The 13069-nt window shown below is 41.0% G+C and overlaps 1 protein-coding gene across 7 annotated transcripts in view; it reads right to left on the reverse strand.

The window, feature by feature from the left end:
- The window catches only part of BBS9 (Bardet-Biedl syndrome 9), a 445438-nt gene that overhangs the window by 60586 nt on the left and 371783 nt on the right, over positions 1–13069 (reverse strand). For all 7 annotated transcript variants that reach the window (XM_060305435.2, XM_060305434.2, XM_060305433.2 and 4 more), the window contains one exon: positions 860–1082. In XM_060305435.2, coding sequence (XP_060161418.1) covers positions 860–1082 — 223 coding nt within the window. The remainder of the gene's footprint in view (positions 1–859; positions 1083–13069) is intronic.

The following is a 13069-nucleotide window of genomic DNA, read 5'->3' on the forward strand; positions in this document are numbered from 1 at the left end:
CAGGTTATATGAGCAGTAACATCAGCATGGGGGGGCGGGCAGTAAGTGTACAAAACGCATGTAAGGAGGAAGATGAAAAACTCCACACCACTTCCCATACTATGGTCCTTGCTTTAGGAGGAAATAGATGCTACCGCTGCTGCGTTTAATAAATTCACTTACTTATGCTCCTTGCTGCTGCCATAAAGAGACACACTAAGTAGAGCTAAGCGGAACTTGGGAGTTGCGGCCTCTAAAGGACCGAATGCAGCGCTATTGACGGCTCAGCCCCTGACTGTGGGAAGGGCTGACTTGGATGCCCATGGTCATCACTGACTGCCCAGGTCTGGGCAACCTGGATCTCTCTCCCCCTGACACATAGAGGCCTCAGCCTTGAAGCCTGCTCATGTCTCCTGATCTCCAGCCTTTTTCTTTGTCTCTTCCCCCTTATTCTGGTGACCACAACCAGGAAAACAGCAGAAGGGATGGGACTCATCTGGACTATATTAGCTGCTTGTATTATCCTATTTACATTTATGAAATATGGTATCGTGAGATCACATTTAGTAAAATTTTCCTTAAAAATAGTTTTATTCTCTAATCCACTTTTTATTGGTTAGAAGCAAAACAAAATGGATCATATATTTAAAAGCAGAGGGAAGAAAAAAGACATACCATTCTAGAAATGTCTAGCAAGCAAATACCCCAAGAATATTTATCCAAGTGGTTACCCTGGGATATCTGAGGGGAAACGTGAAAGTAATTTTCTTGGCTATCATCACTTTAATATGAAATGTAAACCCCAAGTACAACCACAGGCACATTCCTTTAATTTGGCCAAAGTACAGTTGTGTTTTGGGAGCATGAATGGAGCTCTTACCTGGCATGACCATGGTCTGGGGAGCCGCTGCGTCAGTACTTAGGCAGAGACGTCCACCTTTGGCTAATCGATCGCACAGCAAGGTGATATGTTTCTTCAATCGGCTTGTGTCTTTGGGTATGCTCAACTGGCTGCTGAGGTTCAAAGCCTGCTCCTTGGAACTCTTCGATAGGCAGGTCTTCAAAAGGTGGGAAATAGCAGCATCCACTGTTTCTTCCCAGCCCTGGATGCAAAAGCCAATTTGCAATTTATGCACAGATGACAAATGAGCAAAGTAAGCACTTTACTGTTAATCAAGTTATAAGATTATGAGTGTTTTTATGTCCCACTGCTGGGGACTTGTTAAGAGCTTGGTGCCTGGAATATTCCAGACCAGTCTGGTTTTAAATTCTAGCTCTGTCAATCGTTTGAGTATATTACTTAATTCCTCTTAGCCTCATCCTCACCTACAAATGAGGATACCAATAATATGTATCTCCAAGGGTTGGGGTGATTAAATGAGATGGTATATGAGAAGCTTTTAGCCCTGTGCCAGGCATGATAATCATCATCATCTCGGGTGTATGTATGTTTGATGATCCAGAGAGTGAAGCCCTGGGATTATAGTTCATTTTGCTGCTGAAGGAGAACGAGCCAGGACAAGGAGAGACTGGGGGAAACTGGAAGGGAGAGAAAACCCTGATGTCTCTCTCAGCTATTGGTTCCACAGCCTTGGGTTTGTAGGCCAAAACCAGAGGAGCTTTGTCAAGAGGGATTTTGGGAGACACAAGCCTACCCAGTCCCACTCCCGTGCCCAGGTGACCAAAAGTGACACGAAGTGAGGAAGTGAGCCGTTTACCCCCATTTGCTGGGAACAGTGTGGCTGGGCTGCAGTGAAGACCATGAGGAGTGCAGTGTCACCTTAGCACCCTGCAAGCTGTAATTCTAGGGATATCTATGGTGGGCAGGGACCGCGGTGTCATCACAGAGGATTGGCATGAGGAAGCACCACCCTCAGGTGGGTTCAGATAACAACAGAATGAGAAGCGGGAGGGGTCTGCTTATGCTCTCCAATCGGACATCCCCAGGGGGCCCCAGAGATAACTGGATATGAGTTTCGGGGGGTCTGGAGGTCTTAAGCAGCAAAATAGAGAAGTGTGAATGAAATCTGGGTATTATCGCCAATGTGATTGCATTTGTACCCAGAGGCTGGTGAGATTTAGAACACCACAGGCTTGACAATCAAAGTGAAATTATAAAGGATGATACTGAATGACTATCCTCATAGAATACTACAGAATAGTCCAAGCCCCTCACATAAGGGTGAGTAACCTGAGACTCAGAGAGGAGCCCCTGGGTGACTTCACTGTTGGTACCACTCTATCCTCAACCTTATCAGTTGAGCCACCTTTCAAACATGCAAATCGGATTACATTATTCCTAAACTTCAACTCCTAAAGCCAAATGCTCAGTTTAGCATATAAAGCACCTGCACCGTTTTATTCTCTCCCTGTCCATCTGCATCCACACTCTCACCCTGGCCTCTACACATGCTCGGCCCTCCTGCTGCGATGCCCTATCTCCACTTGTTACCTGGCCAACTACTACTTACGACTCAGCTCAGGCACTGCCATCCAAGCATCGCATTCGTGGGCCCTCTCCAGGACTCTGAGACCTCACACAACGAGGTCCATCACTGTACTCCTCACCCTGCGCAGTGGCTACCATCTGCATGCCTGGTTTCTCCAGTGCCTGGAGGTCTCCGCACCCCTAGCACTGTGCTTGGTCAAGAAATGTGTTTGCTGGACGGAGAGATGGTGAACTAGGATCTTAGAATTGGGAGGACTTTGGAGATCTTTAGTCCAGTCTCATGGGACGTTCTCTGGAATACAGTAGCAACCATCTGCCTAGGTATGCTTGTCCCCAAGATCCAAAATTACTACGTTTGGGGGCAGTTCATTCCTTTCAGGGACATGTGTAACCAGCAGAAAGCTATTCCTAAACTGAGCCAAAATCTGCCCCGTTGGCCCTTATTCTATCCTCCAGAGCCATGCAGAATAAATCTAACCTCTCTTCTACATGACAGCCCTTTATATCTGTGAAGACAGCAATTCTGTACCCTCTCCTCCAGAATAAACATCCTCAGTTCCTCCAGCTCTTCCTTATATAAACATGGTTTCAAGTTTTCTCTCCATCCTGACCACTTGTCTTTGAATGAGCTCCAATTTTAAACACTTAAACATTTATACAGCTAACTAGAGAACCCCAAACTGACCCCAAGACACCAGGCTGGGGATGGGAGTGCAGGGTGGAAAGAGCCGCCCCCTGTTTACTGGGAGTTCTCACTGCCAGCCTGGCCTCTGGTTGCCTCTGCTCTCTTGGCAGCTGTACCACACTCCTGAGTCACAACGAGCAAACAGATGATTAAGCCTCAGGCCTTTTCCACACTCACCACACATCTTCCTTGTAGGCTTAAGCAGCTGGTTCTTTAGACCAAAGTGCAGGCTCTGTATATATCCGCTAGAGAACTTCCCGCTGATTGCCAACATCAGGATTTTTTACTCTATTGACCCATTATAGATGGCAAATTAGGAAACAAATTAATTATTTTTAAATGAGATGTCAAAGGCTATAAAAACAGCTTCCTATCCCAAACCACTAAAGAATAATAAACCGCTGGTTACTACAAAGACATCTCTATACAAATATCAAAACCTAAACTAGACAAATATTTAAAATTGAATTGTATTTCAATAATAATGGGAAGAGGTAAATTAAGACAAAATAGTAACCCAAATGTCATTGGAGAGGACATATTTTCAAGTTGTTTTTGAAGCCACTGATGACAACCTCTGGAGTATAAGAAGGAAAAATCCTTTGTATATAATTTGGCATTTGTGTGCTCTGTGGTCATTTCAGCATTAAAACAGTTCCTACTATTTTATAGACTATTCATCTAAGCAAACTACTGTTTTCATAAGTAGGTTACAGTAACATATTAGATAATTTAAGTAGATATGGCATTTACTTAATATAGAGGTACTACAGAATTTCCTTTTCTACTGCCAACTTGCAGATCAAGTCAAAAACCATGTCATGTTTAGGTATTTGGCATGGATATTTCTTTAATATAATGAGGCATAATGCCAATACTTCAAAAATATTGTTACTGAAATACAGGGTTATTATCTGGAAGGCCTGAATTGCTACATAAACTCAAATATGATAATAAAAAGGAATGTTTATGAGACAAAAGAAGAGCCTTAAAAATGCAATGTGAGGGCTTCCCTGGTGGCGCAGTGGTTGGGAGTCCGCCTGCCGATGCAGAGGACATGGGTTCGTGCCCCAGTCCGGGAGGATCCCATGCGCCGCGGAGCGGCTGGGCCCGTGAGCCATGGCCGCTGAGCCTGCGCGTCTGGAGCCTGCGCTCCGCAGCGGGAGAGGCTGCAGCAGTGAGAGGCCCGCGTGCCGCTAAAAAAAAAAAAAAAAAAAAAAAAAAGCAATGTGATAATCCACTGATCAACCATGTAGCATACTTAGCTGATAAAATGTGAAACAAAACTATGTGGAAATCTAGAATCTCAAGTATGAGAAGTACATTAAAGATAAGCTATTTTAACCACCTTTTTGGTGTTTGAATCCATTACCTTTATTTACAGCCCTTAAATTGATAAGTCCAATATTCAGTTTTAACGTCTAAACACACACACACACACACACACCCCATATGCACATACCTGACCTTTATCCTTTAAAGTTGAACACCAATTGTACTAATAATTGAACATCAATTGATGTTTATCACTTGAACATCGATTGCCTCTCCTAATTGCAAGAGTGAAAGAAAATCTTAATTTTGGTAAAATGGTGCTAAAAAACATCTGAAAGGGAAGAAACTACTAAGCAAGTGCTCTTTGGTGATAGTTGATATGATTTTAGTTCTCAAATCCATAGCCTAACTCTTAAAGTCCCAGTTAACCCATGTATGGCTTTTGGAAAACGACAGTAGGTGTGAAGTTACAGCTATAAATGTGTGACTAAATCCATAAATAAATTTAAATGTACATGTTACTGTTTTATCTTCTTCATGGGCCTTGTCAGTACTAGAAATTAATTTATTTACTGGGCTTTTTTGTGCTTACTATATCTAGTCTAGTATTGACAATTGGAGTTTTGCTTTGTTCCCAAGGTCTAGGCTCTACCCCATGTGGTAACTTAACTTTTGTCTTAGTCCTTCTACCTGAGCCCCTACGTTGGGAGCCTGCTTAAAGGGTCACTCCTTAAAGGACTGGGCTGCCTTGCTCCTGCCAAATCCCTTCCAAGGAACTAGACCTAAGGCTGTAGCCCTGCTGCCTGACTTCAGTGCCAAGTTGCCTGCTGTGTGCGTTCCCCAACATGGCTTTTCATGTTTCACCTGCCTGTGCGGAGGCTCCTATATGCCATGCTGGTCCCAGATGCCTCTCTGTACCAGTGTGATGCCCTATTTCTATGAGGAAGCTTTTTAAATTCAAGGCCTTAGCCTCTGCTAGCCTGTTCCTCCTACTGCCTGAAGTCAACTGAGCTATGCTTTTTGCTATCCAGAGACCGTACAGCCATGGCTGAGTTTCTGACTTCCCTGCTCTACTTGCCCTGCTAGTCTCCACTGGTCATTGTGCCTAAAAACCAGTATAAGCAAGTGGCTTTTCAGAAACGGTAAGATGCAGAAAGTTTGACCAAGTTTGTCAAGTTAATTTCCTAGGGTATCAATCAAAATAACCAAAGAAAAAAATAAACTAAAACAGTATTCTCATGCCACCTGCAAATTAAAACAGCCGAGTTGAAGATAACTGCCCCAAGGCTTCTGGATTTTGACTTAACCTCATTCACCTCAACAGCCTCTTCCCTGTATGACCTTAGATAAATCACTTAATCTCTGTAGGGTATATCTAAGGTCTCCATAAAACAGGAATAACACTATTTGCCACGCCAATTTTACATGAATGGTAAGGCACTCAAATCTTAAGCAGAAGATACTACGGCATAAGCATGTATATTCAATCCTACTTTTTTTAAATCAGAAAATACAAGTACACAATTGGAAGCCAATGTGAAGAGTAATATCTTTTTTTTTTTTTTTTTTTGTGATACGCAGGCCTCTCACTTCTGTGGCCTCTCCCGTTGCAGAGCACAGGCTCCGGATGTGCAGGCTCAGTGGCCATGGCTCACGGGCCCAGCTGCTCTGCGGCATGTAGGATCTTCCCAGACGGGGGCACGAACCCGTGTCCCCTGCATCGGCAGGCGGACTCTCAACCACTGCGCCACCAGGGAAGCCCAAGAGTAATATCTTTAAACTTTTATTCAAACAAATCATAAACTTCTGCAAACCTATGTTTATAATAGAAACACTACCACATCCACAACTATAGTAGTATAGGGAAAAACCACACAATGCCATGGTAGCATTTGTTACCCAATGTGCACACAGTTAACTCTAAGGCAGAGAGGAAAGGTTTAAAAAAAAGAAATCTGTGTAAAGGAACAAATGGAGATTGTGTACCCACATCCCAGGTTTCAGTTGAGGAGAGAAGAATCTCAGAAATGGCCCGCCTTACATTATACATTTGAAGGTAAAATGACCTGTACATCGTATTCATTTACTTGAAAAAAAGTTGTATTAAAGAGAAATAAATTTCCTCTTGAATAGATGCAAAGGATTCACAATTAAAAGTCTTTGGTATTAATGACTGATCTTATGATTACTATTACTTTGTATTGTATCATATTATAATTATCCAAGATAAGGAAAAATAATCAAATGAAGGGTCATTGTAAACTTAGGTACAAATAAACTTAGTTCTTTAGTTGTAAATTATATATTTTGGAAGATATAAGAATTTTTCAGGATTTATCTAGGTTCAGATTATTTCTAAAGAATAGATTTTATTCAGTGAATCTTCCTTCATGCAAAGGAGGGCTTGAAATGTTGAGCTATTTACCTTTGAAGAGTAAAATAACTCTCTGAACCTGAAACAAAATAAAATAAAATTTAAAAATGAAACTAAGCTGTATGGCCTACGTGGCACCTTAATGAGTTTAAAATTATGTTCAGTGGTTTTTATAAAATAAAACATTGAAAAAAATCAGTGTAGGGGCTTCCCAGGTGGCGCAGTGGTTGAGAGTCCGCCTGCCGACGCAGGGGAAGCGGGTTCGTGCCCCGGTCCGGGAGGATCCCGCGTGCCGCGGAGCGGCTGGGCCCGTGGGCCATGGCCACTGAGCCTGCACATCTGGAGCCTGTGCTCTGCAACGGGAGAGGCCACAGAAGTGAGAGGCCTACATACCGCAAAAAAAAAAAAAAAAAATCAGCTTAAACTTTTTCAACCCATCACTAATAAAATGAAGCACTCCCCAATATCATCATCTTTTAATCTTAAACTGAAGTGATTTACTGGACTTCAGTATTGTCATGATTCAAAAGCTGTAAAAATCTCATTCAGATTTTAACCAGAAGTAGAACAGGGTGCCAGCCTTATCAACACAGCATTGTGAAAAATGAAGCACGTTGCTTCCTACTGGATGAAAATCTAAAACCTTTTTGAGAAACAGAAGCTAAGCAATCTTCATGGAGTTTAGCAGCAGTACAAGCAGAAAACACAAGGCTGCTTCCAATCAACCTACTCTGATACTTTTTTTTAAGTTACGTTTTGCTAAGAAATTTGCATTTGACCTGTACTCCCATTCTGACCCCAAAGATTTAGACAGAGGAAGGAACACAAGTAGATTACCTGAATTATCATGAAACCTGATCCTGGAGAGCCGTATTCAATTTTAAAACAAAACAAAACGTTAATGATGTCCCACATAGCCAATCATTTTTTTAAAAATAAATTTATTTATTTTTGGCTGCGTTGGGTCTTCGTTGCTGCACGCGGGCCTTCTCTAGTTTCGGCGAGCGGGGGCTACTCTTCATTGCAGTGCACGGGCTTCTCATTGCAGTGGCTTCTCTTTGTTGCGGAGCATGGGCTCTAGGCGCATGGGCTTCAGTAGTTGTGGCTCCTGGGCTCTAGAGTGCAGGCTCAGTAGTTGTGGCGCACGGGCTTAGTTGCTCCATGGCACGTGGGATCTTCCCGGATCAGGGCTCAAACGTGTGTCCCCTGCACTGGCAGGTGGATTCTTAACCACTGCGCCACCAGGCAAGTCCCTAGCCAATCATTTTGACTAAGCATTAAAGTCTGCTTCAGGCAAAAGCTTCCAGTCACATGCACTATTCAGAAACAACTTACAAAAATATTAAGACTGGAAAATAAAATTGATAATGAATATTCCAAGGGAAACCTGCTTCTGGTGATGGTAGATTAGATCATTTGGACCAATTATCCCACTGAGAATAACTAGAGAAAACATATACAAAAATCACTTCTTTGAAGGTATAGGAAAGCTAACAAGATAGTACTTACCAGGTCAAGATCCAGGGGACAAAGGAAGCCCAGAAAAATGAGTCCTGAATTTGTGGCTGCTTTTTCCCCTGAGGTCATTAGTTACCTGGACTAACATGCAGCTTTGGTCCTTCACTTATTCACCACCTCAGGCTATGACTTATGCTTGCTTATGTATTTCCATGTAAGAGGCAGCATGGCTCATGAGAAGAGCACTGGGTTAGAAGTTGGAAGACCTAGCCTAAAATGTGGCACCTTTCCTTATAAGCTGTATGTCTCTGGGAAAATTATTTTAGGTCTCTGGGTCTCAGTTTCCTCATCAGTTAAAAATCAGAAAAATAATTTTCTTTGCCAGGTGCTTTTAGATTTAATGAGACATATTTAGCAATTGTAGTTACTGAATTCCATGCTATTATTCTTACTTCTGGGAGTTGTCTCTAAAAGTTGATCTTTCGGGGGCTGGTTCTTGTGAATAATAATGACACTAGAAATAACAACAAGAGAAAAAACTATTTAGGACCTCTTATGTACTAGAAAGTACGCTAAGAAATTTACAAATATTATTTGTAAATAATTATCTTGTTAAATTGGTATTGTAACTTCCAACTAAGGTGCTGGATGCAAAGCATTTCACCACAAATGACACAATTATTAAAAGTAAGAGCTGTAATGGGATCCAGGACTGTATGGCTCTAAATTCCATGCTCTTGGTCACTATACTACAGACCACTTTTTTCCCATTTCATCATGTGTGCCTTTCAATCTATTTTCATCAGATCACCTTAGGCAGAAAATATCATATGAGGTCTTCCCCCAGAAAATTTATGGTCACAATTAACATATTCATGGAACCAAAATTCAAATCAGCTTCTTTATCCAAGTGAATAATCTATACTGTATACAATTAAATAAGATTTTACTGCATAATCAAAAAGCAGTATGATTTGTGCCAGTTTGGATGGGTCAAAGCTTTTAGCACCTGCATAGACTACTGTAACTAACATCTAGGAATGGCCTTGGGACACCACATCCCCTGAAAACATAACAATGGTCAGACTTGACTCTGATGAGTCTGAGTTATAGATGCTCATTTCAAGGACTCATTACTGAGAATACTTGGAGAGCCCATTTTTATTATGGAATCAAAAGATTCAGGGGGGCTTCCCTGGTGGCGCAGTGGTTGAGAATCTACCTGCCAATGTAGGGGACACAGATTCAAGCCCTGGTCTGGGAGGATCCCACATGCCGCGGAGCAACTAGGCCCGTGAGTCACAACTACTGAGCCTGCGCGTCTGGAGCTTGTGCTCTGCAACAAGAGAGGCCGCGACAGTGAGAGGCCTGCGCACCGCGATGAAGAGTGGCCCCCGCTCGCCGCAACTAGAGAAGGCCCTTACACAGAAATGAAGACCCAACACAGCCAAAAATAAATAAATAAATTAATTAATTAATTAATTATTTTTTAAAAGATTCATGGGGTCACAGACTCCCCAAATACCCATATATCTGACAGAGCCTGGGGAAAATCTTACTGAAGCTAGGACAAGAGAAGAGCCATGTAAATAAACTGAAGGCATCAACTCCTCCCTAACAACGCTGTGTTCTTAAAAATCTCAAAGAATAGGAAATAACCAAATTCAAGAAAAAATGTCCCAAAACACATGAAACCACTGATTTAAGTGTAAAGCACTTTTCTTTAGGATCCCTTTCTTTCTGTGTTTCTCTCTTCCTTTTAATTAGTTTGTACTTTTCAGGACCACCCAGAAGCTTCACTATTTTAAGATTTGCCTACCTACTTCTTTCTTGGTCAAAGCCACTGGTGGATCTGAAACAGCAAAGGAAGGTCCAAATACTAGATTTCTATTTCTATTTTCTTTCAAATAGAATTCAAGTCCGAAGAAAAAAATATAGAAAATGGGATCTGAAGTGACTGACTGTACACCATTCAATGTTCATGTCATTTTTCACAGCAATCAAGCTAAGATAACAGCAACACAGCAGCACAAATCTCAAAGTTAAATAGTAATTGTCTACATAATAAGGTACCTTCCCGTCAACTTTGTGAAAAAATCAATTATATAGTTTGAGTTCTTTTTAGTGTTATGTGAAGCAAATAAGTAGATTAAATTTGTTAGCATTTTCTAATATAGAATCCAGCACGGGTACATATAATACACAATATAAATTTTACTTATCCTTGTTAAAGTAGTCATATTGGAGAAGAATAAAACTTCAGTATGATCACCTTGTCAAAAGTTCCCCCACTGAGTCAGGTTTCTCATTTTTGTGAAGCTCCTTAGCTTGGGTTCAAATCTCGCCTCTGCTATTTTTTAGCTACATGACCTTGGGCATATTTCCTCATTTATAAATTGGAAGTAATAGTTGTGAAGCAAGGATGTGGATGCAAGTAGTTTATCTGACAGCTGATCCAAGAGGTGCTGGTGGGAAGTGAGTGAGTGAGAGGGGGAAGGGGGAGAAGACAATAAACTGCTGGGCTGTGAGCAGTTACTGCTGTAGGTAACTGGTGCAAGCCTGCTGGACTACTCTGGGAGGTGCTGTGTAATGCACCTTGGACTTTGCCAACTGGAGGGATGAGGGAGCTGGCGTATTAATCCACCAACCCCTGTCAGTCACTGATCAAACATGTGGCTGCACAGCCTCTGCCAAACAGGGAGAATCCTCAAGCAGCAGAACTGCAGGTGTCCAGCATGTAGAACCTTTCAGGAATGGCAGGAGGTGGAGAGACACGGGTGAAGCACAAACAGCAGCCAGCACAGAGTGAGGGTAAGGTATGCAGAGTCCTTGGCCAATGCGTAGTACTTAATAACGCTCAATAAGTTAGTTTTCTTACATTTCTTTGAATTGGGGGAGGCAGGCCTATATCTTCTGTGTGTGTATGAATGTGTATGTGTGTGTGTGTATTTAATTTCTATCCTTATTTCTCTACAAAACAGGGATGTCTTCTAATTAGTGAAGTTTATTGGATGTGGTTCTGAGATTGCTAAAAATTATATAGAGATGGTTATGACTTTGAATTTACAGCCAATGGGTTAGAAAACAACTAACCACTGCAACTGATCACTGCCATTAAACCACAGAAATTAGATTTCATAGGAAACTGGAAAGTTTCACCACTTTAAATGCAGAAAGTGAAGTATATTCCTGCTCACAATATCAGTGATTTCATCCACATAGTCTCATTCACTGTGGTGGGAGAGAAGACCTGTGTTCCTGAAGTCCTCATAAATGACATATCGGTGAAATCAAAGCTTAGATTTCATAATCATGTTATGCAATCTGCCAAATTAAGAGTGATAGCAACCTTCACTACTTCTCACAGTTTATTTGCAGCTTTCTCTTCAAAGCGCAACAACTGGTAAGATCTTTCCTATTTATATGAAATCTGCTTCTGGTTAAGGATGCCTGCTCCAAGATGGAACACCAAGGCATTGCCCTTTCCTATAACTTCCTGTCCCCAATTCAAACCACTCACAAATTTCCTGTTAATAAAAAATGACTGTAATTAAAATCTTTTATTCTATGCCTACAATTATGTTCCATCAATTCCAGAGCAATTTTTTCACATTTTAACATCTCTGAAATAGACTGTGTCAATTTCGGCGGCGTCTGACAACCGCTGGCTTCCAGGCACCAGTCATGCTATTGCTGTCAGTGCCTGTGTATGCGCAGTCTTTGTCTTAGCTGTTCATATTTTGTCACTTCAATTGATGGATGTGCAATGGCCATACTTTCCTGTCAAACTGATTATCATTTAAAATATCAAAATTATACTATGACTCATCATTGAACAAAAAAGTTGTGTGCACGGAAAGGCATGAGAATAGAACAGTTGGAAGTATAAATTTGACATTAGTGAAGCAAATATTCATGACAGAAGAATGACAACAATTCCATATGTTCTTTCAAAGCAAAAGCTAAGTGCCTTCCAGGATGTAAAACAAGAAGATACAGATAGGAGAAATGTATTATGTTTTGTTATTGAGATACATGCACACAGATTACTATCCTCTGTCAAACAATGCAACTGAAGTAAGAGAAATTGCCAAATCTCTGGGATAGATGTGGTTTGATTAATTAATGTATCACACAGAACTATTGTTAAAGCAGTAAACATCAATTTGCCTAAAATTTCTTGCTAACTATGGATAGAAGCTTCTTAACTTGCACCAATATATGATTCAACTGAAGGAAAAAAACCAAGCTTTGAGCTTAGTCAAAATGGAAAACTTTTAGAATGGATATTAGGGACTCAGAAAAAAATCATGAAGGCAACAATGGTACACTCTTAAGGTTACATCAAAATGCTCTTCGTGGCACACAGGACAATGCTGTGTGTAAAAACAAGGATAGGGATCACCTGTAGTTGCAAGGTGACTTAAGAGAATCAAACTTTGAATGTGAAGAAGTTTCAGGAATACCTTAACCAATTTATGCTGCTTTCCTCTTATTGAGGCTCAAGAGTAAGATGTGATAAAATGTATGTCTAAAATCTAAAATCTAAAGTCTAAAATCTTCCAATAATTAGCTCAAATTTTAAGTGATAAAACACACTATGTCATAGTTTAATCGGCAGTGTTTGTTTTTTTTCCTAAGTGGTCCATAAAATAATGCTGTCACTTACAATGGATGGCATTCTATTGTTGAAATAGTAGTAACAAGAGCTAGTAATTCTTGGAGACTGTATATGCCCAGCACCACGTTTAGCACTTTATGTACATTTCCTCAATTAGTCCTCCTATGAACCTTAAGAGGTTTATAAAAGGTGTCCTTAACATCTGCACATCTTTGACAAGTAGTTTCC

Source organism: Globicephala melas, chromosome 9, assembly GCF_963455315.2.
Source record: "Globicephala melas chromosome 9, mGloMel1.2, whole genome shotgun sequence".
Lineage (NCBI taxonomy): Eukaryota > Metazoa > Chordata > Mammalia > Artiodactyla > Delphinidae > Globicephala > Globicephala melas.